The sequence below is a fragment of the Lutra lutra genome, chromosome 8, assembly GCF_902655055.1.
Source record: "Lutra lutra chromosome 8, mLutLut1.2, whole genome shotgun sequence".
Classification (NCBI taxonomy): Eukaryota; Metazoa; Chordata; class Mammalia; order Carnivora; family Mustelidae; genus Lutra; species Lutra lutra.
This window is the reverse complement of record NC_062285.1, coordinates 73,746,694-73,774,506: the sequence shown is the minus strand read 5'-3', so window position 1 is coordinate 73,774,506 and position 27,813 is coordinate 73,746,694. Positions and strand designations below refer to the sequence as shown.

Below are 27,813 nucleotides of genomic sequence, written 5' to 3'. Positions count from 1 at the left end.
GAGGTGAGGGAAGAAAAATTCTCAAGTGTTTCAAGATTCACAGCAATTGTAAAATTTATTCAATTCTCAATAAGCTTTAAGCAAATACTGAACTTTTGGTCATGGAGTCTGTGGTTTCTTTATAACCAATACTTCTACAATTCATAATAATCATACTTTTAATAAATTGCAAATTCATTTTAATGGCAATCATTCATTTATTTTTGTTTATTTTTTGATGAAAGAAATTTTAGTTCTTTCCCTTCTTTTAACTGCCAACAGTATTTGTTATTCATAGATGTTCTGTCTTCAATAAGGTCTATCAAAGTGTAAAACTAGATGGGTATTTTTCTTCTCTTTAAAATGGAATGGTCTTTCATTATGCAGTGTTCTTAGGTGAATTCTCTTGTTTAAGAAGCCAGAATACAAGAGAGTGCTATATTAGAGCATTATTCTCACAACAAACAAGCACTGTTCTGTTGCTACCTGCTTGGCCATTGTTTCTGATTGTGAGCGCTTTGCAGTGGTATTTGGATGGTTTCCTGCTCTCTGCCAGCACAAAAAGGCATTTCTGTTACAATGGCCCCTAACCACACAATGACGGCATTAAGGATTTATGTGGAGGTTTCATTATTTTCTCCTCTTTTGTTCCTTCCAGGATGTCTTCCAAGCGACCAGCCTCTCCGTATGGGGAAGCAGATGGAGAGGTAGCCATGGTGACAAGCAGACAGAAAGTGGAAGAAGAGGAGAGTGACGGGCTCCCAGCCTTTCACCTTCCCTTGCATGTGAGTTTTCCCAACAAGCCTCACTCTGAGGAATTTCAGCCAGTTTCTCTGCTGACGCAAGAGACTTGTGGCCATAGGACTCCCACTTCTCAGCACAATACAATGGTAGGTTTCTCATGGTCTCTTGTGCCTATACTTACTCTTTGACCAGTCTACTCCTCTAACAGTTTGGCTTCAATCCTTTGCTTTATAATTATCATCTACTTAACAGCCAGACACAAGATTCACTCCTAACATCTTAGAATGCCTTGCAAGTAAATTGATTCCAGTAGGAAGAACATGATATGCTATTTTTCCCCCAAGAATTTTACTTTTGAGACACAATTTAATTAGGAGAAAACACGTATACATATAAGAATAATGTTCAAGTACTGCATTTAAAGTTTGTCAGCATGACAGTTGGATGTCATAGTATTTCTAATAAGAGGTTTTTCCACGTAGACTTACAACGTATTTTGGACATCTCCACCATGATAAATCGTTTTCAATTTTTTGCTTTGCCCAGATTGGATTCCAGTATTCCTTTACAGTACTGGGAATATTATAGGAGAACGTATTTCATAGAAACTATAGTTTTTTAATGTGACTGCAATACTTTCTAAATCAGTCTCATTCATATTGTTGTTTTGATAATTCGCTAATTACCTGGTACCTCCAATTCCAGAATTTGCTTCTCAGGATTATTTATCTGCCCCTTCATCTTGGGGTCTGGATCATTGTCATTGCAGAAGATTAGGAAACTGTGGTTTCACGGATGAGGGGGAAGAAGGCAGCATAGCATCTTCAACTGAAGCTTAAAAGTGCGCACATGCACACACACACATACACACTCACTCACTCACTCACTCACTCACTCACTCACTCACTCACCAGTAAGGCTTTTAGGTCCTCCTTAGGAACTTACGTACACAGAATTAGCATGTTGGCAAAGTACTGGGCACTTAGCTGCCAGTAAAGCCAGGCTCGCCTTTTCAACATGGCTGCTTGGGTAGATGTCATGGTTTTGTGACCTTCTGCTCTTCTACGTCAAGGTCGGGAGGGCGGGCATTAATTGGAACCAGATTACACCAGCAAAACTGTTTCCTCATACCATCTCATAGTTTTTTTTTTTTTTTAAAGATTTTATTTATTTATTTGACAGAGAGAGATCACAAGCAGGCAGAGAGGCAGGTAGAGAGAGAGGAGGAAGCAGGCTCCCTGCTGAGCAGAGAGCCTGATGCGGGGCTCGATCCTAGGACCCTGAGATCATGACCTGAGCCGAAGGCAGCGGCTTAACCCACTGAGCCACCCAGGTGCCCCGTATCTCATAGTTTTGAAGATGACTCTGATTCTGTGAAAGGCTTTTTTTTTTGCTTTCTCTAGAAAATTATTACATATTATAAATGTGCTTGGAATTGAAATATGCCCACTTGTTTAAGTTATTGCATTACTGTATGTAGAATTAAATCAAGAAGAAGAATCAGATATCTCCTAATAACTGTGAAATGGATGCTACTTTTTGTCACTCAGATTAGATTTAAATACTCTTTCAATATTTTAAGCCTCATAGGTCAAAATTTCACTGGTGGATTACTTTGTGCCAAGATTTTCCCCCCAAGGATAGTATTTCGGCTAACACCATCTAACACTTATATAGATGTGGCATTTTAATCACATTATGTGTATTAACTCATGTAACCTTCACAATAATATGGTGACATGTTATTATTAGTCTCATTTTATAAATGAGGAAACTGAGGCACACAGAGGGTAAGTAGTTTGCTTCAGATCACAGCTGATACAGAGGAGAGCCAGTGTTGTTTACCCAGACATTCTGGCTTTGGAGTCCGTGCTTATAAACATAAGCTCTTCACAAGAGCACATGCATATTTTATTGTCTGATTATTACTTTGTTGGCAAACTAAATCATACTATCCATAATTCCTGATTTATTTTTTCTCTACTGTGAGTTTATATTAGTTATGTACAGTGATACAACTTTTGGGGCTCCGCTCATGAAGGTTAAACTAGGAAAAGAAAGGGGGGAAATGGTAGCACACAGTTCAACAAGGTAAGGAGATTGTGCTCTCCATTTGGCATTGCGTCACTGCTAATGCCTTTTCTCTTTCAGTATTTTGACCGTTGGCTTTTCTGAGTGAGTGCTTCTTAGTTTGGTTTTCCTGTGACACTACTCTAAGCATAAACACACAAATTTGAAGGAGTGAATATAAACAGTTATAACCAGAAGAATGCCATAAAAATAAAGGAGAGATTATTTTAAGTATACTCAAGGATGGGTATAAGAAAAGTATATTAAATTATGTTCTGTAGTTGGAATGTGGGGATCCTGTGATGCAGGATGTTAGTGAAAAAGAAACTGGCTTGTAAGGGAGAATTCAGTTCAACTAGATACAAACTGTGAATTACCTACTTTGGACCAAGTTTTTTGTTGTTATTGTCGGGCACTGTGGAAATCGATTTGAACAAAACACAACTCCTCCTCCTCTAGAGCTCACCTAGAGCAGCACCTGAGCCAGGGTCTATGAGAGCTCCTGAAAATAATTGGAGAATTCTGTATTATGCATACATGTGAGTAAGATTATGGTTCTCATCAGAATCTCAGACATATTTCGGGATACTAAATGGTTTAAGTACATTTTAGTGACATGCTGACACTTTCTCTTATATGTGTCCAGTTCGTTTCTAAATATGTTCCTGCCTAAAATGTTTCATTCCATCAATTTTTCATCTCTTGGGTAGACAGTTGGAAAAATCTCTCATATGATCTCAGATTTTTAGCCTCTCCTCTTTTGGGTTTTCCTTCCAATATCCACTAGACTGGTTTCCCTCACAATTGAGTTGAATTGTTTACCTCACTTTGGGAACTGTGTGTCCTTGTTATTATAGGACTTAGTCTAAAACTCTTTGTCTTAGCATAAAACTCTGTATAGAGTAGCACCAAACTATGGCTTTGGTCTTTTCTCTTGTCATTTCTCACTGTGGACCCACTATTCTTGTCAGGCCGAGTTTTTTGTGCATGTTCAGAAATATACCAGGTGACCTCGGATGACACAGGTTTATTCTTTCTACCTAGAAAATGTTCTCTTTTCATATTTTACCTTCCTGGTGAATTGCATATAATTATATATAACTATATTACGTGATATATTAATATGGAATATTAATATATAATCACTATATATTAATATAGAATATATAAAATATATTTGTGTTTCTGATACTTAGCATATAATAGACAATGTATGATTACTGAATAATGGTAGAATTCATATGGATGATTAATTGTAAATATGTTTTGGGCAAGGTTGTTATGACTATTCATGGTGAATGTACTTATTTTCTAGAAATTTAAGAAGTAGAATGTACTAATGTAATGAATACAGAAAGTAGAAAGTATGTCTAATAGCCCTGATATATTCACCTGTTAAGCTCTTTGATATATTTTATTCATTTATCAAAATGATTGAATATATTTATCGAATTGTTATTCAACACAAGTTATTGTACTTTATCTGGATAGTAGGCCATTGTAATAGTCACTTAACAGAAACTTTTATTTCAGTAGGAAAATATATTTTCTTTCTTTTTTTTTTTTTCTGTTTAGTATCTTTGAAAACAGACACAATGTTTCATGGTCTCTATATCATAGAGTTCAATTTAAGGAAAAAAAAAACAGGTTTCCAGATTTTGTTGCCTATTTATATGTGACATTCATACTCCATTCTTAAATTAAAAAAGGAATGAGAGGTCCACATTTTATATTGCCAATATAGTTTAGAGACAAAGTATAACTGATGAGTAATCCCTGTAAGGCTGGCTCAAAGTTAGAGAGATGCTCTCAGTGTAACATTTAAGTTGGGAAAATATTTTCTGAGGATAAAAGTTCTGTACGCTTCACAACTGTTGCTGTATAAAGATCTTGAGGAATTGGGGTTGTTTGTTCATGTGCAGGGTATGCAGGTATTTGGAACTGGGTCAGATGAAGATGTAATTCTTCCCTTCTGAAGTTTGTTTATTGCCTGAATATTTTGGAGAAATAAATTAAGTGCCTTAATAAAAGCAACTTCCATCAGCTATGCTGATACGAATACTATAATTCTATCTATTCTTAGAATGCTTTACTCAACTGTTCAGGGTGCATTATAGGTCAACTGTCTTAAGCTATTTATTTATTTATTTATTTATTTATTTATTTATTTTTGGGAGGTGTGTATTTTTTTTTTTTTGGAGTATGTAAACAAGAGTTTATTAAGGCACAAAATAAATTATTATTATAACATTAAAAATATAAACTATTTCTTAAATTTCACAATCCAACAACTTTAAGTGAACAAACCACTTAATATTGTTACTAATTTCATTTCCATTGACTCCTCTTTTGTTTATTTATTTATTTTTAATTTTTTAAATTTATTTTCAGCATAACAGTATTCATTGTTTATGCACTACACCCAGTGCTCCATGCAATCCATGCCCTCTCCAATACCCACCACCTGGTTCCCCCAACCTCCCACCCCCGCCCCTTCAAAACCCTCAGATTGTTTAATGCCTCCATCAGAAAGGATGATTACCCAACTTTTGTAGCAACATGGACGGGACTGGAAGAGATTATGCTGAGTGAAATAAGTCAAGCAGAGAGAGTCAATTATATGGTTTCACTTATTTGTGGAGCATAACAAATAACATGGAGGAGAAGGGGAGTTAGAGAGGAGAAGGGAGTTGAGGGATGGAAGGGGAGGTGAACCATGAGAGACTCTGAACTCTAAGCTATTTATTTTTTAAAAATTTTAAGATTTCTAGCCAATGTAAGATTGAGACATAGATAGCTTAAGCATGAAAAAGACTGATTCTGTGGTTTCCTTCTCTGAAGCTCTCATAATCTTGCCAAGCATTAATGGCAAATTTTGATTCCCATGTAATCTTCAAAAAGGGGAAAGACAAGGTTGTAAAGTTTGGTTTTGACATGAGTGGAAAGGCAGTTTGGGGCTTTATTTTTATGGAAGATCAGATCTACCCATCCTGTCCCCTTCTTCCCCTCTCCCCCTTTTAAAACATGGGTTTGGAGACTGTCACTTTAGAGTTTCAGAGACAAGCAAGAATCACTATAATTTCTGGCTCATTTTTAATAATAGTTCTGATACAAACGAATTTATTTCATGATGCAAAGAACTATTGAGAACATATCTTCATGTCAATCAATGTGATTATATACGAGCACTAGAAAGAAATAGAATGAGTATGAGGAGAAATCAAGTGGCAGCATGAGAGGCAGCCAAGGGACTCTGTGGTTGCCATTTTGGTGCTTATTTTCTGTCTGGTTGCGTACTACTTCTGCTGGCTGGATTGTTGTTCTAGTGTCAAATGTGATGTGAAATGAAAGGCTTGACCACCTGTGGTTACTGAATAGTCAATTGTCTCTTTCTTCTTACTTTTTTTTTTTTTTTTTTACAGAAGGTATAGTCTTATCTTAGCCAAACTCTCTTTTGACTTCTTAAAATCCTCTTGAGTTGAATGAATTGTTTTATGTAACTATAGGATGGCTCCCTCTTAACACTGATTTTTAAAATATATAATTATTTATTTTAACAGTACAGTATTTTTATTACAAAATAACTTGAGTTGCTCACTTTATAGATAACTAAATTTCATATGAAATGAAGATAGTTTTTTAACATTTAAAGATCCATTGGATGGGGCGCCTGGGTGGCTCAGTGGGTTAAGCCGCTGCCTTCGGCTCAGGTCATGATCTCAGGGTCCTGGGATCGAGTCCCGCATTGGGCTCTCTGCTCAGTGGGGAGCCTGCTTCCCTCTCTATCTCTCTGCCTGCCTCTCCATCTACTTGTGATCTCTCTGTCAAATAAATAAATAAAATCTTTAAAAAAAAAATAAAGATCCATTGGATTTGGAAACAATTTTTAATATGTTTTAGTATCTCATTTAATGTTTATATTGATAATATTTCCTGGAATTGTTTAAAAAAAAAACTCTGGATACATAGTGTTTGGGGCTTAATAATTTGATTTATCTTAATGTAAATGTGTTTAAACATTGCAGAGACACTAGTTATCATAAAGCAACACTCAGTATGAGTCAGTTTCTTCCTGATGTCCATCAAAAGAAGACAAAGGTGTCTTTTTAAAATTGGATCTCCTGTAGAAGTAGGGCATATAGCTGGGAATCAACTATAACAATAGCAAGTCTCTGAGGTATAAAATCCAGCCTTATACAGTGAAGGAATTCATAGAATGCATGTCAGAGAGAGGCTTTTACTTGCTCAGGTTCACTGTCAACTCCTGGGATTCTTTATTTACTCCAAATAATTTTAATTGTTATATTATAGTTGTGTCTTGAAATATTATTTATATAAACTTTGCTTATAACCTAATAGTTATTAGTAATGTATTTTCAATGTTTGACTAGGATAATGTTACGTATAAAGTACTATTCAGATAATATGCAAAAGAAAAGAGAAAAATGCATGTGTTATTTAAAAATAAGTCACAGAATAGGACCTTAATTATGGTATGGTGAAGATTCCTATTTCTATATAGGAGTTTTTTATAGGCTTTTAAATTTCTGGTTACCTTTATACATCAAACTTAGCATAAGTTATTGTGATGGTATAATGCCTACTGTTGTTAACACCAGTGTGGTTATTGTGCTAGTTCTAATAATGAGAATTTCATTGTTTAGGGAGAGCAGTCTCCTACACTCTAGACAAAAGTGTAATTACTTTTGAACGATGTGGAATGTGCTCAGTTTAATAGCATGGAGAATAGATTCAGAAAGATTCAGATAAAGTAAGCTTGGAAGCCATATGTGCAGTGTGGCAGTATAAAATTATGATAGTAGGCTGTGTAATTCTCTACACACATCCCCGATTTCGCATAGTTTATCTATAAACTGTTGTTTCTGTAAGAGATAGGTTTGCTTATCTGAACAAGGCCAATTCAATTGAAACAAGGTGAAAATGGTGACAAGTTTATATTTGTTTTTTATGGTAAATTGATGTTTATCATACAATGAAATTACATTGTTACAAACATTATTCTGTAAATGGTGTCAGAAAATACCACAAGAGGCTGTTTATCTAGATATAACCCAAGGCTTGTATTTGAATGTAAGTGGTTCAATCTTTATACTTGCATTGTTTCTGAAAATTACCCCCAGGGCTAGCAGGAATGAGGACATGTGAAAAACAATCGGTTGGGGTTCATCAAAGCCACTGGATAAGTTGTGCAATAGTTCATGTTGTCCTGTTGCCTTATAATTCCATTCCTTCTGCTTGGGGGAGGGTTGAATATTAAGTGGAGAAAACCGTGATTCGTATGATGTCCATAGTATTTGAAGTACTACTGTTGAGTTTAAAGTTAACCGGGACTTGAGAAATTAGGAAATGTACTCTCCCATGGTAAGGAAGAATGTGCTACGTGGGAGTTGTGAGCTAGTTCAGGATATTTGATGAGGGTCTACCGTTAGCATCCCCACAAAGTGCTATGCAGTGACAGGTAAATAAACAAGACCTTTCTAATGCTGTGGTAATGAGGGGGGAGATGTGTTTGCTTAAGAAGATTTGGCCTATGGGGTACCTGGGTGGCTCAGTGGGTTAAGCCTCTGCCTTTGGCTCAGGTTATGATCTCGGGGTCCTGGGATCGAGCCCCGCATTGGGCTGTCTGCTCAGCGGAGATCCTGCTTCCCCCCTCTCTCTCTACCTGCCTCTCTGCCTACTTGTGATCTCTCTCTCTGTATCTAATAAATAAATAAAATCTTAAAAAAAAAAAGGAAGATTTGGCCTAATGAATTTGATGTCTTTCATTTAATAGGGAGTGTTGTGGAAAGATTCAGCTCAAATACATACAATTCAGCAGAGATAGAGAAATGAGTAAGAACTCTTCCTTCTTATAACTTTTTGTATAGTATGAAGACAAGACGAGCACAAAATCATCATAATTTTATATAAAATATTAGAACCCTGATACAGGCTAACCGAGTGCAAAGGAGATTCACAATTGAACGATAGCTCATTTGTGAGTATCAAGAATAGATTAATTTGAAATTGCTTCCACAAAAAAATTGGATTCCAAGATACTAAAAATATATAGACACATTGGATCAATTATCATTATACAAGGTCTTCAGTTTATACTTGAGCGTAATTTTCTTTTGCCACATTTTTTTCCCAGAAAAAATAACTAAGAAAAAAGAAAAGAGAAAGTTAAAAAAAAAAACAAACACAAAAACCAAAAACCCAAAACCAAAAACTGGAGACAAAGCATACCGTAAGGTTCTTATTATAAAATATGGAGAAATTAGTGAAATACATGTCTCATATTCACAAGAATACAAACACCTAGTTTAGTTATTTGGGTTTTAAATGTTTCCTTTCTTTATCTGGGTGACCACCTTGAATGAAGTGGAAAGAATGATGAAATACTTGGCTAGGATATTGGAAATAGTAAGGACATGAAGAGGCAGTGCTGGAAACTTACTCGAATGGTGTTCCTGATTTTGTGGAATGGATAGGTGTCCGCCTTTATCTCATTTGCTATTCTTGGACCTGTGAAATAGAATCATTTGTATTTGGGAGTTAAAAATAATGCAGAGTTTGGGGGCTAACCTTCATTTTGTATCTTCGATATTTTGTTTTTAATTCTCCCTCATTTTTCTTTCTTTGATTCTTTTCCTTGTTTGCTCCTTTTTTACGTCTCTTTCAGTTTGCTTCTATCAGAAAACATTCTTAATGGGTTCTCTTGTGGATCTCAATGGAGCCATTATCAGGAAGGAAGACAGCATTGGAGAATTAGCACCATTGTGCTCTGATATATACTTCCTTCTTATTTACAAATATTGCCTCTTGGGGGCTTGCCAAACTTCCTGCAGTCAGCCTAGGTTTCTCTTACTGTATGCAATTAATAAAGGTCAGTTGGTTCTATGACATCATTTTCACTGATTTTTAGTTAGTTCTTCACAAAACTATGTGGCATATTTATTCAGTTTATTCAGAAATCATATTCTTTTACTTTTCTTTCATGATCCAGCATTGATAGTAAATTATGATTTTATATTTAATGTACTTACTGGGGTAACTAAGAACTCTATATTGGTCCTGAAATTATGTTTGAAACTGTGCATATCATTGACTCCAAGTGTCTGGGACTTAGTGCTTTACTGGATACTTTATGGTCTTTCGGTGCCTGTTAGTAGCTTTTATATTTTAAATTATTTGACAGCTTCTGTCACTGTTTTCAATCAGTTCTTGGTTAATTCCTTAACTTAGTTATTGTTTTTTGGTCTTCATATTTCTTTCCTAAAGTTGAGATTTTATAGTGATTGGTAAAAAGTAAGGATAGAAGAATGGAGATTATTCACATAACTAGAAAGGAATTTTGATGGTGCTATCAGTGTATTAACTTAATATGAGTGATAATAGTGACAAGTTTGTCATAATTTCTTATTTTATAATTTCAAAGGGCCATCACCTAAGGGAATCCAAAAGAAATAAGAATTTTGTGGTTTTGGTGCCTGAATTCTAGGGATTAGAATGAAATCTACAAGTCTAGGTAACTCAGTTGCCAATGTGACCTCAAAATATTTCAAATAATAACACCATATTCCCTCTTGGCTATATCAGGTAGATACAACTACCCATACCGTACCTAAAAAGAAAGAAATTATCTTTGTATAGCAAACACTGGCACTTAATTTGGATCTTAAGAAAGTCAAGTCATAAAAATAATGTAAGGGCGTATTGGGTTTTCATTCTAATTTCTTTTCCTCACATATTTTGGCAATTAGACTCATATCCCTTTCTCTTTCAGAAGTACAGATAAACCCAAATACCTAGATTTGGAGGGGTGGGTTAAGTTTTTTAAAAAAATAGAGTGGAATTCAATAGTACAGACAATCTAATCAGAGGATGGGGGGAGCACTTTCAAGAGAAATGATTCCCTAAGAAATGTCAATCTGAATTCGAAATGAACACTATTTGTGCCACATTAGGTGCATTTAAAAGCATTAAGTGCATTTAAATTCTTTACTTCCTCCACAAGGTCGGAGATGTCCATAATTTGTACTGGCATTAAAGCTGTCGTTAAAACTGAATTCATGAAGTATTTAATAGGTAGCCAGTTTTGATCATTTTGTGCCCCACCCCTTTTTTAGAAAGTAAATTTTATGTTTTTCTTTGCTGTCCAGAGGAGAAAGCTGAAAGTTCTTTGTTACTTGAAGCGGCATATAAATGTAAAGCTAACTTAAATTTACAGTTGTTATCAGTTCCTTTGGTTATATATCTTCTTTATACAAAGGCAAAATGCTTTTTTTAAAAAAAATTTCCCAGAGCCCATTTTTAGGAATGATCCGTGTGAGCAGATCAGGTGTGAATGTAAGGAGAGCAGCCTTGGGCAGCTCTGTGACACTGACATCACGTGATAAAGTAAATGAACACAAGTGACTGGATTTTGTGTCTTATTTAGTCAAGGCTGCTTCTGTGGCGGCAGAGCAAACAATGTTCTCATTATATAGAGAAGTCGTGTTTACTCCGGTGTCTCTTCTTAGCTCTTAAAAATCCAGCCTGTCTCGAGATAAAACAGTTAATCTTGTTGGTCGATAGCCCTAAATGAGAGAATAATATTCTAAGAGTGAATAAAAAATTTTAGATGGAGGTAAGATATTAAAAAAGGAGCTTAACTGCAAAGGTACCATTAAGGAGCTTTTTTATCTAGGAATGAATATACTATACATACCATGTAAAAAGTCCACGTCTATATTAATGAGTAACAAAAAACAGGTTATAATAACTTATAGTGTGTGTATACTTAATAATGTGCTAAGTCTGGTAAGAACCTCTGCTTCCAATACCAGACCCTTCCCTCTGTGTAAACATCTATGGCGTAGCGGGGGGTGGGGGAGGGGTTTGGGTTGTTACCAGGCTCCCTCTTTGGGCTTTGCGGCAGTGGCTGGCATGCTTCGCACACTAGGGACACAGGAGTCAGAGAACATGCTTCTTGTATATCTGAGATTTTGATTTCCCCAGGGTCATCACTAGCATAGAAAAAGCAACTTTGAAAGTCCTGTGTGAATATGTCTTATAGCCTATCTACAGTCTGATAGTTGCAGTCCAAATATGGGAGAGTTCAAATAGTGCTCTTTAGAATGTGATCGCTAATAATTAAAAACAGGAATGTGGAATATTTCAGTCTTTTCTATGTACCAGCCACCCTCCATTTTTGTTATCTCAGCCAATTTGATGCCAACCCAGTGAGTTCGACAAAGGTTATTATCCCCAGTTTACGGACAGAAAACAGTCTTGGATAAAGTAATTTGCCTAATGAGTAAGTTGTAGAGTTTGGATTCATGACTTTGGGACCCAAGCCCTTAATAACTGTTCTTATTGCCTCTCCACTCCACACACATTAAAATTGTTTTTATAGTGTATTTGAATAAATCAGAATAAATAATTTTTTTAAAGATTGCTGATTGATTTGTCAGAGAGAGGGAGCACAAGCAGGGGGAGCAGCAGGCAGAGGGAGAGGCAGACTCCCCACTGAGCAGGGAGCCCAATGAGGGACTCGAGCCCAGGACCCTGGGATCATGACCTGAGCCAAAGGCAGACACTTAACCGACTGAGCCACCAGGCATCCCAGGAATAAATAATTTTAAAATGTCTTTAGAAATACATGTGGGTGGATGGAACTAGAGGGTATCATGCTTAGTGAAATAAGTCAGTCAGAGAAAGACAACTATCATATGATCTCCCTGATATGAGGAAGTGGAGATGCAACGTGGGGGGCTTGGGGGGCAGGAAAAGAATAAATGAAACAAGATGGGCTCAGGAGGGAGACAAACCATAAGAGACTCTTAATGTCACAAAACAAACTGAGGGTGGCTGGAGGGAGGGGGTTAGGGAGACGGTGGTGGGGGTTATAGGCAGTGGGGAGGATATGTGCTATGTGCTATGGTGAGTGTGTGTAAACCTGGTGATTCACAGATCTGTACCCCTGGGGCTAATAATACATTATATGTTTATAAAAAAATAAAATAAATTAATAAAAAATAAATAAAAATTAAAAAAAAGAAAAGAAATACATCTGGGAAATTCAGACAGAACAATTGTTGCTTGACTATTATACCTTACCTCAGAGACAACTTGATTTTTTTTTTTTTTTATCTTTTTATCTGGCTTCAAATGGACCAAGAGATTTAACTATTTCAGAATTGGTACTAGAAGTTCTGCATAGGCTGGTGGGAAATATATGAGATTTTAAAAGATAACTTGCTCAACCTTTCATATAAAGATTAGTATTAATTTCTGGTCTCGCTGTTACACTATTGGCAGAGCATAGTGGTTCATCACATGGCACTAGTGACAGAATTACTGTGTAAATTCCAAATTCTGCTGTTTAATATTTTATGGCACTTAGCAATTATGGAACTTTTCTGTACCTTATTTTTACCATCTGTAAAATGGGTTTTAGTTAGGATAATATCTAACTGAGAGAATGTTAATGTTTAAAGGAGTCAGTACACATAAAGCACACTGGGGCCTGGAATATAGCAGGAACTTAGTAAATATTAGTTATCAGTCAAATGAGTGCCTAAAGACATATTTAAGTTCTATGATCTAGGAGAAGAATGGTGCATTGTATTAAATGTCAGATGCTTTCATTTCTTAAAAATTAAGTAACCTACAAGAAAATCTAAAGCTAAAGAAGAATCCTTTTTCAAATGAGAAGTCCAATAGAGTCTCAATTTCTTGTCATTAAATGGGTTTTTTAAATTTTTAACTATCAAAAAAGGACATCATTATCAATCTGAGATAATGTCTCTTGGTTAGATATTTATGACAGATTCAGTTTTCATCAATATCGTTCATTAGCAGCCAGATTTTTGCTTAATGTTATTAAGGCTGTTCATCAACAGCAACTAGCACCACCACTACCACCACAAGAAAAATCTACCTAAGCTAAGTCAGAACTGCCTTTTGATAAGAGATGTAGAATGTGGTGGTAAAGAGCCTCAACTCACCCGTGAACTGCTTGGGTTTCAATAAATTTCACATTGTATAAAGTATCTAAGTTTTGTGGTGTCTCTTTGTGCCTTTGGTTTCTCAACTGAAAACCGGGATAATAACTGAACCTCTGGATATACACAGGTGTTAAGAGGATAAAATAGAATTTTCGTAAGTGGCCTTGAACTTACATAGCAAGGTCTTAGCAAGGTCGTAATAGAGGCTATAGTTCTTGAGTAGTTCATGTTCTTTTTAAAAAGATTTTATTTATTTATTTGAGAGAGAGAGACACAGTGAGAGGGGAACACAAGCACAGGGAGTGGGAGAGGGGGAAGCAAGCTTCCTGCTGAGCAGGAAGCCCTATGTGGGGCTCCATCCCAGGACCCTGGGATCTTGACCTGAGTCGAAGGCAGATGCTTAACGACTGAGCCACCCAGGGTCCCCTTCAGTAGGTTATGTTCTGTTGACTAATGACTATGACTTACCAGAAGAGAACATTGTGGATTTTGGGGGGCTCCCAGTAATGATTATATCCTTTCAGTAAGCTGGAGGATCCCAATTTAACAGGTTCAGTGTTCTTTTCAGTAAGTTCTGTCAGTATCTTTGGATATAATTTGCCTTGAACATGAGATGTAAACTTGTTTAAAGGAGAAAGCCCTATGTTATCTTTGGGATCATATGTCTGTCTTGTTCAGCCCCGGGTCCCTAGCGTCTGGCTCAGTGGCTGACACACACAGCAAGTGTCTCCAGTTAGTTGAATGGATGAATGAATGTTTCCAAAACGTGGGCTCATAGAAGACATTCTGAGTGCAACTTTCCTTAGCTACATGTTGAAATACTACTTAACACATAGACAGATGATGTAAAAAGTAAATGAAGTAATTACCTACCACAGTGCTTGTTGTGAAGTGAATATTCAGTTAATGTGATCTCCCTTTCTGTCACCTTTCTGATTCTCTCAGCCCAGTTGCTATGCATATAACTTACAGATCACGGCATTTTTCTGTGACTCCACCTGTTACACTTCTACAAATTGTTACCGGAGAAAAGCAACAGCAGCGCGTGTACGCACGTGCGCGCGCACACACACACACACACACACACACACACACACCAGCAAAAATATTTTGGAAAAGAATATATTTAAAAATTTTTCAGTTTTCCTTGCATGAATACCCTGAAGACACATAATGATTTTTTTTAGGATGTACTTAATAAGGTTCATGTTTTTTTACTATGGTTTTATTAGCATATTCATTTTTTTAAATTTTTCAATATGTTTTAAAATTCCTATTTGATTTCAGGAATTTTACAGGTCCTCTGGGAGGATTCGGGCCTTGTTTATTAGCATTGTGTGTATTGCTTTTTAGTCTTTGATCTCTCATTTCTGTTTACCCATAAGAGCAGCTTGAGATGATGTAAAAAAGCTAAGATCTGAATAAGAGACACTATACAAATGGGTTTGTCACATTTAAAACTAACACACCTAACTGAAATGTATATATTTGTAGCTATTAATTCTTGATGATTAAACACATATCTCTGCTTTTGTTTTATTGGATAAAACTTTGACTTGTCACTTTCCTAATATGCTTCATGTGATCTTTTTATTTCCTATCATATAAACTCTTCCCTGTTCGCTTATGTCCTCTTCAGTGGTTCTATAATTATTTTTGTTTTACATAGATAGAAACATGTTTTTCCCCCTTTTTTACATATGGTGTTTTTGCTTCATGCAGAGAGAACTACACAGATGACATTTTTTAAAAATCCAAATTTAATTCAGTTTTACATTCTTATGTTTATAACCCTGAATATCTCCAAAATGTCCTTACCTAAAACACTTTAGAGTTTTATTACTAGATTTATACCAGTAAAGATACATCAGCTTTCTTAGGGATAATCTTTAAGCAGAACTTAGTTAGACAAGCTTTGAAAACTATCATTCCTAGGAAAGTAAATCTCAAATCATAGAACATCAGTTTAATCACTCCCCTTGACAACTTAACACTGCAGACTGAAATATAAAAGCCGATGCAAGTGGGATCAATGGATTATCTAAGTCCCTGAACATCTTCTCTTAAATCGGGGGACTTGACAGAGTGGTTGTGAGAGGCGTATGTGTTGTGTGTCCCTTGTCAGGGGCAGAAAATTATGTTTTCAGAGATTAGTGCTGAGTGGATGTGGTCTACCTGGACATGAAGCTGGGGAGAAAGAAACTGGGAGGGAATGGAAAAGAGGGGGCTACAGGAAGAGAGGGACGGAGAGATTTACATGTGAGAACTCAGGGGGCTTTGTCATGGCAATTGCATAAAGTGATATACAGTGCAAATCGACTTGAGCATGTCCCCGGATAGCAGGCGGTTTACAGTCTCTGTGAGCTGAGATTACTGCTTTATCTTGTCATACTAAATTAACACGGCAGCACACTGCTAAACAGTGGTGACCTCTTCATCTGGGGAAATTGCTACCTAGAAGAGAGATGGCATTTAAGTCTCTCTCGCGCTCTCTCTTTCTTTCTCCCCTTATACCCTTAAAGCATTTGGGGGTTAGACAGTAGCCATTTTAAAATTATGATAGAAAAAATATTTTTTTTATATGAAGGCTATAGCAGATAGGGTACAATTAGATTAAATGACCATTTTGGGTAGAATAATAAGATTTTATTTATCCAATGTTCTAAAAATGACATGTCATCTTTATACATTGGAATTAAGACTATATTCACTGTCTTGTCATTTTCATAATCCCTTATTATTCTACAAATAGCCTATTAATTTGTGTAAGAGTTAATTTCTATATTTTCCATAAGAATTGGTGGGTGGCAAAGAGATACGGGGAAATAAGGCTCAGACCCTGGTTCTCCCACTCATCAGGTAGAGGGATAGCCCAAGAGAACTAGCAAGAGGATTATGCCTTAAATAGAAGCACCCAAGTTATCTCTTCTTCCCAGAGCTTACCAGGTACTGCCTCATTCTTCAGATTTTTAAAATTACTTTATTAAAAGAGGAGGGAGAGAGAGAGAGAAGGTCATGAGATTAATTTGCTTCATCCCTCTGCCAGCCTGCAGCTGTTCCTTTCATGTATTTTCTAAGTTTGATGTATAGGAAATACATTATTTTCCTCCTATCTTAAAATGTTGATAAATCAGTCAAAATCCAATGTGTATATATATTTTGTTCTGTGCTTGGTATGTGCTATTGAAATCTGAATCAAAGGAAAGGGCAAAGTAAAGCTTCAAAATCACATGAGTGTCTTTTCCTCAATGTCCCCAGCTGAAGACTCTCCATCTTTAAAGTGCAACCCTATGAACTCCTTCCTCACTAACCTTGAGGGCAAGTGCTTTCCATCTGTGTTTTAAATCACTTTAAGGCTTGTAGGCTGAGCTTTGTGGAATCTTTGACTCCCCTCCCCCCAAACTCTGTGATGTACTCACTCACAAATTTTTCTTGAGAGAAGGCCTGTAGCTTTCATTATATTCTCCAAAGGGCCTGAGATACCAAAATAGATGATTACTTGTCTAGAACTTAATTCTGTCTTAGGGTATTACCAGGCTACATCTTCACACTGGGGCTATATATCTAGAAAGCAAGATACTGACTTATAGGCACAGTTATTATTATGCCTATTTTGTAATCAGAAATGTATTCACCAAGTCTGGCTTGGAGAGTTTTCACAGGGCGGCCACATGGGAATTCACCCTGGAGTCCACCTACTGCTCCTAACCACTTAAAACTGTTCCTCTTAGCATCCTTTTCCTGGGTCCACATTTTGAGCCATAGACTGGCTCTAATTCTTGTATAGGGATGAGGTTCAGTTCTCCAGTGCTCTGGATCCAGAATCCAGACCCTGGAAACAGAGAAAGACCATTCAGCTTACAAGAGATATGGACCAGAGGCAATGCATTTTGTTTTTTCTTTCTTCTTGATAAGTTGCTTCCTCATGCCCAGTCACCTCTCTCCCCACTTTTCCCAAGTCAGTGTGTTGTCAGGCCTGTGAAAAAGAATATACACTTTAATTTAGGAGTGGTCTGACTACTAAATTCTTCCTACGATGTGCCAGTACCATACTGTTCGACTGACACAGAGTTTTTAATATCAAGGTAGTTTGCTTATGTTCAATATTGTTATAAACATGGTATATCTTCAAAGAAAGGAAAAGGCAAAAAAGTTTAGAAAAGAAAGGAAATGATCAAATTTAAACCAAGTTGCCTTTGTATGATATATATTATCTGGGAGCTAGGAGTAAAGAGTGACTGTTGAACTCAGTCATTTTCGCCTTATTGATAAGTTCTTCTTCCCTCCAATTTTTTCATCAGATTAGATGCACTAGCAACTCCTTTAAAATAGAAGGTCACTAGGTAGCTATTTTCTCCAATATTTAGCTATTTCTAAAATTTAGAAGTAATTCTTTTTGTTAAGGTCAGGACTTAAATGTAAGGTGATACGATGTTATCAAAAATATTAACCTTTCCCCTATTCCTCACTTCCCATTCCCTGTTATTTGTTTATATTTAATGAGCACTCAGCACACTTATGTATTAAAACTTGAAGGATTTCTTTCAGATAAATTGTGAATTTGATATAGGAAGTCATGGAGGACAGGTGTCATTTTATGTCTTCTGAAATAGCAACATGTCAAAAAGTAACAGGAAAGTACTCTGGCAAACTTCACTATCCCCTCCTGACTCAGATCAAAGGGTAGGAGGTAGAGAACAGGCTAACAGGCAGCCATAAACATCAGAAATATAGAATTGTAGAGAACCTTATTTGGGGGTTGGAATTGGTAGAATGGTTGAATAGTATAGTACTGAGGATACCCTTAATATTCAGAAAATCAATGTGATCTAGTATTTTCCAGGAGAAGCAGAAAACCTAAGATAAAGAAGTAAGAAAAAAATATAAACAGAAAAAAAAAGAGAAAATCTTTAAAACAAGAAGCAAAGTTGTCTATTATCACACTAAATGTAAAGGAGTAAACTTTCGTTTTAAAAGATTAGTATTTTCCTGGATTTGTTTAAATATAGTTTATGCTCCTTAAAAAAGTCAGACATAAAACAAAATGATATCAAATGTTAAAAGTAAAAAGAAAGGTAAAAATATAGTAGACATGCACAGGCAGAAATCAGAAGTAGTGTTAATATGGCCAGACCAAGTTGAGTCAAAATCCTGAGATAGAGTCTTTTTATGTTGTTATATAGAGATAAAATGTCATGAATATTTGTACATTAAATAAACCGTATAAAGAAAAATGTTATTTTAATATTAAGTTATAGAAAGAAAAATGTTAGAAATATGAGGTGTTGACAAAAATATAATTATAATAGAAATTAAGGTATCATTTTCTCTTTCAGAGATGGATTAGAACACAAATTTATGGAGGATGATAAATATAATTAATAAAGTTGACTTAATATCTATATGTAGATCACTTGAAAAATTTTAAAAAGTACACTACTAAATAATTCTTGTGTTAAAAATCGAAGCAATAGGGGTGCCTGTGTGGCTCAGTGGGTTAAAGCCTCTGCCTTCGGCTCAGGTCACGATCCCAGGGTCCTGGGATCGAGCCCCATATCAGGCTCTCTGCTCAGCAGGGAGCCTGCTTCCTTCCTCTCTCTCTTTCTCTGCCTGCCTCTCTGCCTACTTGTTATCTCTCTCTGTCAAATAAAATTACAAAAAAAAAATCTTAAAAATAAAAAATCAAAACTATAGTGGTTCCTGGCTGGCTCAGTGGAAAGTGCATGTGACTCTTAATCTCAGGTTCTGAGTTTGAGGCTCATGTTGGGTGTAGAGATTACTTAAAAATAAAATCTTAAGAAAAAATCAAAACTATTAAGTACTTAAAGTAATAGCATGAATATGATGTATCAAAATTTGGGTGAAATGATGGAAGTTCTAATAATAGGTAAATTTATAACTTTGAGTACCTTCATCATTTTTTTGCTCATATCAGCTTCTTTAACTAAACATTTTTACCTGAACATTAATAGTTTTAACTTTTTGTTTAAATTACAATTTGTTCCACTAGTTAGTTCTTTCCTTCTTTTGTTCTTTTTTATCATTTTTATTTAGGTATCATTGATATAAAATGTTATATTGGTTTAAACTGGACAACCAACATAGTGATGCAACAATTACATTACATTATGCAATGTGCACCACAATAAATGTAGTTACCATCTGTCACCATAGAAAGTTATTGCAATGTTATTAACTGTATTCCCCATGCTGTGCTTTTTATCCCTGTGACTTATTTATTTTATAATTGCAAGTTTGTACCTCTTAATCCCTTCACCTATTTTGTCTGTATCCCCACCCCCAAGTGCCTTTATTATTAAATAGAATGAATGAGGAAAAAAGAACAAAACAATTTTTAGAGGCAGAATTATAATAAAATAACCCAAATAAAAGCATAGAACAGAGCTTGACAGATGTAAGGAAAGAAATAAATGAACTGGAAGAAAGTTAGGCAAACTTCTCCCTAGATTAATAAATTAAAAAATGGGCACCTCGGTGGTTCAGTTGGTTAAGCGTCTGCCTTTGACTCAGGTCATGAGCCAGGTGTCCTGGGATCAAGCCCAGCATCCGGTGCTCCATCTAGCTCTTGGCTCAGTGGGGAGCCTGCTTCTCCTTGTCCCTCTGCCTACTGCTCCATCTGCTTGTGTGCTCTCTCTCTCTCTCTCTGTCAAATAAATAATTGAAATCTCAAAAAAAATTAAAATTAATGAAAAAGAACAAATGCAAATACACAGAAGTATAACTGATAAGGGGTAATGTTATTACAGTTAGAGAGATATTATAAATTGTCATAGCCTATTCTAGGATTTTTAAAATTATGTCCTAAAGAACACATGAAGCATACAATGTCCAAGACAAAGATTCTGTAGTCAAATCAATTAAGGAAGTAGTCCATAATATAATTCATAATCCCACCTTTTGATATTCAGATTACACATGGTATGTAAAATGTTCTGAGAAATCAGACCTGTTGTTCAGAGAACTAATTAGCTTTATCTTGCACAGTGTTTTCCATGCTTAATCATTCATGGAACCCTTCTTTAATATATAGCCTCTTGAATCAATCACTGGGAAGTAATTTATTCTATTGAGCACATACTGGCAAATGTGGAGGTATAAAATTATTCACTAATAGAGTTGAGAAACTTGTTGAAATCTATAATTTTATAGGACTACAAATAAAGTAAGAAAACTAAATACTCTATCCATAAAAGACTTTTTTTAAGTCAAAGAATAATCTCCAAAAATGCCACCGTAACATGCCAAATATTTTCAGCTTCTAAGAAACTGAGAATTCTTGTGCTGTATAAAACTTTCCTCTAGAGTCAAACAAACAAACAAACCAGAACAAAAACAAAAGAAATTTCTCCTTAGCATAACTATACTAACCAAACCAACACAAAAGAAAATAAGTGCAATGTCACTTTGAATATGGGTTCAGAAATTCTAAATAAAATATTAGAGAAAGTCATCAGTCCCTTATACTCTGCTTTTGATAGGCCATACTTAAAAAGAGTAATTTTGGTGAATTCAGAGAGAGAGATATATGTTATCATAATCTGTATTAAGGGTCAAGGTGGCTTGCTGTCAAATATGGCCTGCTGGTATATTTGTTTTTAAAACAACAACAAAAAAAAGCCTTATTGAACAGAGCCACACCCATTATTTTATTGTTGTCTATGGCTGCTTTTGTGGGTGAATGGTAGAGTACCCTAGTTGCAAGAGAGGCCTTGCGGCCCGAAAGCTGAAAATATTTACTTTTCAGCCTTTTATAGAGAAACTTTGCCAGCCGGTAGTCTATATTCTCACTGGCTCAAGAAGAAATCTTATATGTAAATGCTCAGAAAGATGTTTAATAAAATTCAAAATCCACTGTTATACATAGTCTTTGTAAATAGTTGATAGAGTGATACTTGTGCAATCTCTAACAACTGCTTCAGACTTAATGGTGAAATTCTCTGGTTTCCTTTCAAGTTAGGGACAAATTAAGGCTTGTTCACAACTTGCACTTAATATTACTTTATCAGGTTTCTCCTTGCCTCCTTCCCTTCCTTCTTCCCATCCTTCCTTCCTGCCTTTCCTTCTACCCTCCTTCCCTTCCTTATTTGTCTTTCTTCCTGCCAAGAAAAAATAGTGGAGCTTTTAACTCAAGGAAAAAAAAAACAGGGAATTTTCTCAGAATTATAAAAAATTTTAATCAAGAAGAAAACAGTGGGGAGGGGGGGATTTTCCCAGAATTATAGAACTGAAAATGATCTAAAGCCTTTAGGTATCCTAAGGAGAACTTTTCATCAGACAGCTTTCTTAATGATACAGAACAAACAGTTGATTCTATGCCCTTTGATTTTTTAAGAAAAATTAATTTATGGTTTCTCTTGATAATGTCTCTGTGTCATTGCTTTTAAGTCAAAAGATTTTAATTCATGATTATTCAACATAAACTTCCTGCTTTGTTTTAAGGTTACTCATGTCCATGGACAGAGTAAAACTCCCTCTTCTCCTCTTATTTGTTACAGGTCTAACATTAGGTAAGTTACATATTTCCAATTTAAAACATGCCAAGAAAAAAATAATAAAACATGCCAAGAAAATCCACTCTCCTCTGCGCATGACCTTGAGCCAGGACCCTGGTGGAATGGAGATTGATGGCTCACTCTTAAACTCCTCATTGTATTAGAAAATGCCTGATTAAAGCAAGTAAAACCTGAGGTTTTTGCACTTAAAATGAGTATGCACCCATCAAATTCCTATTGCCTTTTCCCTCCTTTTGGTACTCAGTGATTTGAGGTGGAAAACAGTTCGGATACAGGACTCTTGGGAGTTTGCTGTAGGTACAGCCTGCCTTTTTAGAGCATTTTCTCATGATTTAAAGGACTAATCCATTCCCTTAGGACTACTTCAATTGTTCAGGGTTAGTCACCCTGGAAAGAGTATTTTTACCCCGCTGTCACCCTGGACTTCATATCATGCCTCTTTGGTTTCATCTTGGGTTCTAGATCATCTTGGGTCATCTTTTTATTCTGTCGCCCTTCTTATAACTCTAGTTTGGTGTTAAATTTTCTTCTGAGTTGCTACTTACAATATTTTGAATTTCACCAAGTTAGGTCTTTAACAACTGTAAGAAACCTATTGTGTTTTTACCAAATGCTCTATTGCTGTTACCTTATATTTTAAGGGAATTTTTAAAAGACAGTAGTTTTGTTGGATTCTTCTTAAACACCACAGAGATTTCTAAAAACATCTAGGTGGTAGTCTTCTGTATTTTAGTGCTTCACTGAACATGATTGCTTTGCTGCAGCCAAGAGTCTATGATCAGCAGTGACTGCCCTTTGGACAAAAGGCAGCACTGGGATTGATTTCCTCTTTGAGTAGCTGTGGTGTCAATTTATTAAACATAAAAAAATTAATATTAAAATATCATTTTCATTAGATTTTTTAACCTAAATATTTGGATAAGTATATATCATTTTCAGTCTTATTAGAAATGAATTGTCTTAAATTTCTAGGCCATAGAAAGATTATTCTCATCCTTCCATTTTCTTTACCATATGATCAGGGCTTATACATTGTCTTATGGTTGTTTCTCATTCTTGACTAATTACAAAACAGAATGTAGTTTCATGAACCATCATCTTTTAAGCACCTAAATAGTCAATCTTCTCCTCCTCCTCCTCTTTCTCCTTCTCCTTCTTCTTCTTCTCTGCTAAGAAAATCCACTGAATAGAGTCCCATAGCTAACCATACTTTTACCAAAGAGCCTTTAGCTCAGTGGTAAAATCCATCTGGTAAAATTGTCTCTTTCCGTCTCTTTTTGTTTCTGTGTATGTCAGATTTGGTTTTATTTCATCTTTCATCAAAATTGTCTAAGTCCTTGTGACCCCCTTCTTCAGTGTGACCTCTTCTCTACCTTGAGTTGTGGTAGTCTTCAGGTAGTCTTCTGGTAGTCTTCAGGTCAATTTCTGGTGTATTTAGGATGATTTGATAGCAATCTAGTTGTATTCATGGGACAAGGGGAGTCTAGGGTCCTCCTACGCCGCCACCATCTCCTCAATCCTGAAAGCCTCTTATAATCAAATTGTCTGAAAGTTCTTTATTAAATAATAAGTTAGATATTAGTAGCACAATGACCAGTTAACCACCTTTGACTTTTGAACTCACTTTGTGAATCTTTTTAAAAATTCGTCCACATGTGGTTTATATTGCCCTTCCCATGGTGGTAATAATCCTTTCCCAGTACGCTCCTATAGGTCCTTTGTGGCAAAGAAAAGAAAATGATATAATCTAAAGCAGAAAAAGTATAGATTATTTGATATAAGAACAAATATAGTATGGAAATTAGAGTATATGCAAAGAATTCGTAATTGAGGTGTTAATGAGAATGATTTGCTTGGCTGGCAGACATACAAACTGGTACCTTATAATAAAGGTTCATTAACATGTAAATAAGTGGTTTATTTTTGGTGTCAGCAATGACATTGCAGTTAATTCTTAGCCTGGAATCAAATGCTTAGAGATACTGATTTAATAAGGAACATGAATATCAAACCTGAGTTACAGTGAAAAAATTTTGCTTATTAACTAAAAATAATGTAACTTTTACAAATCTTTTTCATTTGCTAAGTCTGTCTCTTGTGAAAAAAGTAAGATATTAAACTAAACTTTGCTAATATTTTACAGGTGTAGAGAGTTTGAGAGCAAAGATCATTTTGTTGTCTGTGCATTTGTCGAAAACATTTTATTCTACTGGTTTAGCTTTAATTGGTCCCTGGATTTGAAGACAGTCTTTATATTTATCATTGCTTTGATTTCCAAGGTGCATCTGGTTAACATCACTGGCTAGGTTTGTGCCTCCTTTTCTTGCACAGTTCCATAGGTAGACTTCAGAATTCTCTTGAACACCACCATCTTCCCAATTGTTCTAAAATCAAGCATGTATTATTAACTTAGAGACAGAACTCCTGAGTTATATAGTGGACTAGTTACCAAATAGTCCAGCTACATACTAATATTCTCATAAATGTATGTGTATACTAAGGATCTGTGATTTTATAGAGCAATAAAGTAATAAAAACCTTTAAATGTGAGTTAGTTAATGAGTTTCTTATAGTTCTGCCATTCTGTACCCAGGACAAATATATAGTTTTTAAAATTTTATTTATTTTTTAAATTTTCATTGAGATACAATAGGCATATAACATTGTGTGAGTGTGTTGATGTGATGCATTTTTATATTGCCATATGATTACCACCATAGTGTTAACTAAAAACTGTCACAGCACGTAATTATCCTTTCTTTGTTTATGGTGAGAACAACTAAGATCTAATTTTTTAGAAGTTTGAAGTTGATAATGCAGGTTCTCTATATAGTTTTCAATTTTTTGAATGTTTTGTCTCATATCAAACTCTAAGAGAAACTCTATTTTTTAGGTCTTTTAATGACAGATAACATAACTTCTGAAAGGAGAACAGCAGTCTGGTTGTATGTATGTTTGTGCTTATATTTTTGAACATTTATGGAGAGAGCTTATAAAATCATGAGTCAGAAAGTTAGAGGTATACAAGTTCATAAGTGTAACATGTACAGAAGATTCAGTGAGAATAAATATAATGCTTATGTGAAACCAAACTTTGCAAAGATGTTACACTGCTAAATGTTCTAATAAGCAGAAGAAAGAAAAGATAGCTGGGGAGAAACCCTATTGTCATGGACGGGGCCATATTCTCCATTTGGCACTGTAAGTACAGTGCCTGGAGCCCACAGTACTTTTAGGGACCCATGAAAATGTTTTGGTTTCTTTTAAATTCAGAAAAACAAATCAATGTTTAGGTTGAAGAAAATGTTTTAATATTTAATACTAATGTATTTGCTTTAATACCAGTGGAGTCCTACAATTTAAAATAATCTTCTGATTCTGATTCTGATTCTGATAGTTTTATGGAGGAAGGTGTTTATGAAGGCAAAATTCTTTGGGCCCAGGGAAGTCATGATGTGGCCCAGGGAATGGGTAAAACACAGAAAACCATTTTTAAAAAATCTTACAAAAATGCCTTTTATACAGGGCTCCCACCAGTTCCCTTCTTGCTCCGCTCCAGTTCTCCTACCCAGTCCTTTCACATTCCATGTTTTATCATCCTAGTTCTGATTTTGGAATATCATTCTTATTTGCAGGTCACTTTGTTTCAATCATTTAGTAGCTTGAATTGTGATATTGACCAACTGATCCCAATATTGATCTACTGCCTAATTCAAAGATCAAATTGCTTGTCACTATCCATAATAAAATGTAGCAATTATACATGTAGGTGGAGATTTTTATCAACTCTATTTAGTAAAAGTATGAGACAAAACAAGTTCATACACAGTGAAACACACACAAAAAGATGTTAATTTAGTAATACTTTTCTTTCTTTGCCTTTTTTATTTCTTTCTTATTAGTTGGGTAGTTCATTCAGACTTATATAATGAAACAAACTGACATCAAAAAGAAGACTTACGATTATTTGCAACTGACGTGCTTTTAGTTTAATAGATGAGGTATACAAAAGCATTTAGTTTCTTTAAATATTTACCTCAAAAATACTGTTTATATTTTTTGATGAAAAATATATGTGTTCATGGTTTTATCATTTTAAAAAGTCACTGTAGTCTCTTCATCTAATTTTGAATAGTTATGTATTTTTGTTACATTCAAATAGCTACCAGATTTCCATGGTGGATAAGGGGATTTTTATATGATCCCTGTAATTATAAAGAGATTTCCTTAGTGAGTGAAGTGCCTCATTTATGCACCTCTACTGAAAGGGGCGGGGGTCAGAAAAAATATCATAATAAATTTTACATGAGGAGCAATAGTGAAAAAATTGAAAGATCAGTACAACCAGAAGCCATAGCTAAGAAATAACAAACACAGCAAAACCACTGGGAATGGCACAAATCCAATTTAGAAAAAAATGTAGCACCAAGTTCTGTTTTTCATGTTCTATCCACATAGCTAAAGGGAAAAAGTATATTGACTAGCTACCAGATTGTGATAAGGAACTCAGACCATGTAGCTTAGCTACAGATAGACTCAGCTGCAGTGTTGGGTTATACAGGGGGATCTACGTTGATTTTCTGGTGCCTATAAGTAGATTGAAATGTTGCATTTTTTATTTATTTTAATTTTTGAAAAGATTTTATTTATTTATTTGAGAAAGAGAAAGAGCACAAGCAGGGGAAGTGGCAGAGAGAGTGGGAGAAGCAGTTTGCCCACCAAGCAAGGAGCCCGACATGGGGCTTGATCCCAGGACCATGAGATTACGACCTGAGCCAAAGGCAGTGCTTAACCAACTGAGTACCAAGGCACCCCAAAATGTTGCATTTTTTTTTAATTTTAGAAGTTATATGTAAAGTTTTAAATATATACATGAATTCAGTATTATCTTTTCATTTTCATTACCTCTTAAATTTGCACTGTTATGTTTTCTTGTCTAGAAGTAGAAGGTTTACAGAGTTTGTATGTGTTGGAGAAATGAACTAAACATTTGAAAGGTCTCTATGTTTATAACAGAGAGTAAAGAAAAATTGTAACCTTTGGTATAAGAAAAAAAGTTTGGAAGCCAGATATACTCCTCTCTTATGCTTCTGCATAACCTTCTTCTAATCCTAGCCCTAACCCTAACCCACATCTCTATCTCCATAATTCTAGTTGAAATATATGTGGTTTCTCAATACTGTGTTCAATCTATGAGAAATAGTTCAACTTTCCTTTTATTTACGGCCTAGACTTCTATATAGTCTTTTCTTTGTCATTTTATTTTCGGTTACTTTTAAAAAAAAATTTATTAACATATTCCCCTTAATATCTATCTCATTCCTGACACTTCCTATATTTACCCCTTACCTCAGTCCTCTCTTTCTAATACTGTCTTCCTCCTAGGTGTATCATGAGTACTGGTATGATAGGAGCAAGTTATCATGAAGGGGCAAGTCATGTTTCACCTAAATCTTAAATGCCTCATTTAAGAGAAAGAAATCATTTTAATC

The 27,813-nt window shown here is 35.4% G+C and overlaps 1 protein-coding gene across 1 annotated transcript in view; it reads left to right on the top strand.

Moving 5' to 3' along the window:
• Positions 1 to 27,813, top strand: part of SOX5 (SRY-box transcription factor 5) — a 981,725-nt gene that overhangs the window by 619,452 nt on the left and 334,460 nt on the right. The window contains 1 exon segment of the mRNA XM_047740105.1: positions 638 to 869. Within this exon segment, the coding sequence (XP_047596061.1) occupies positions 638 to 869 (232 nt within the window).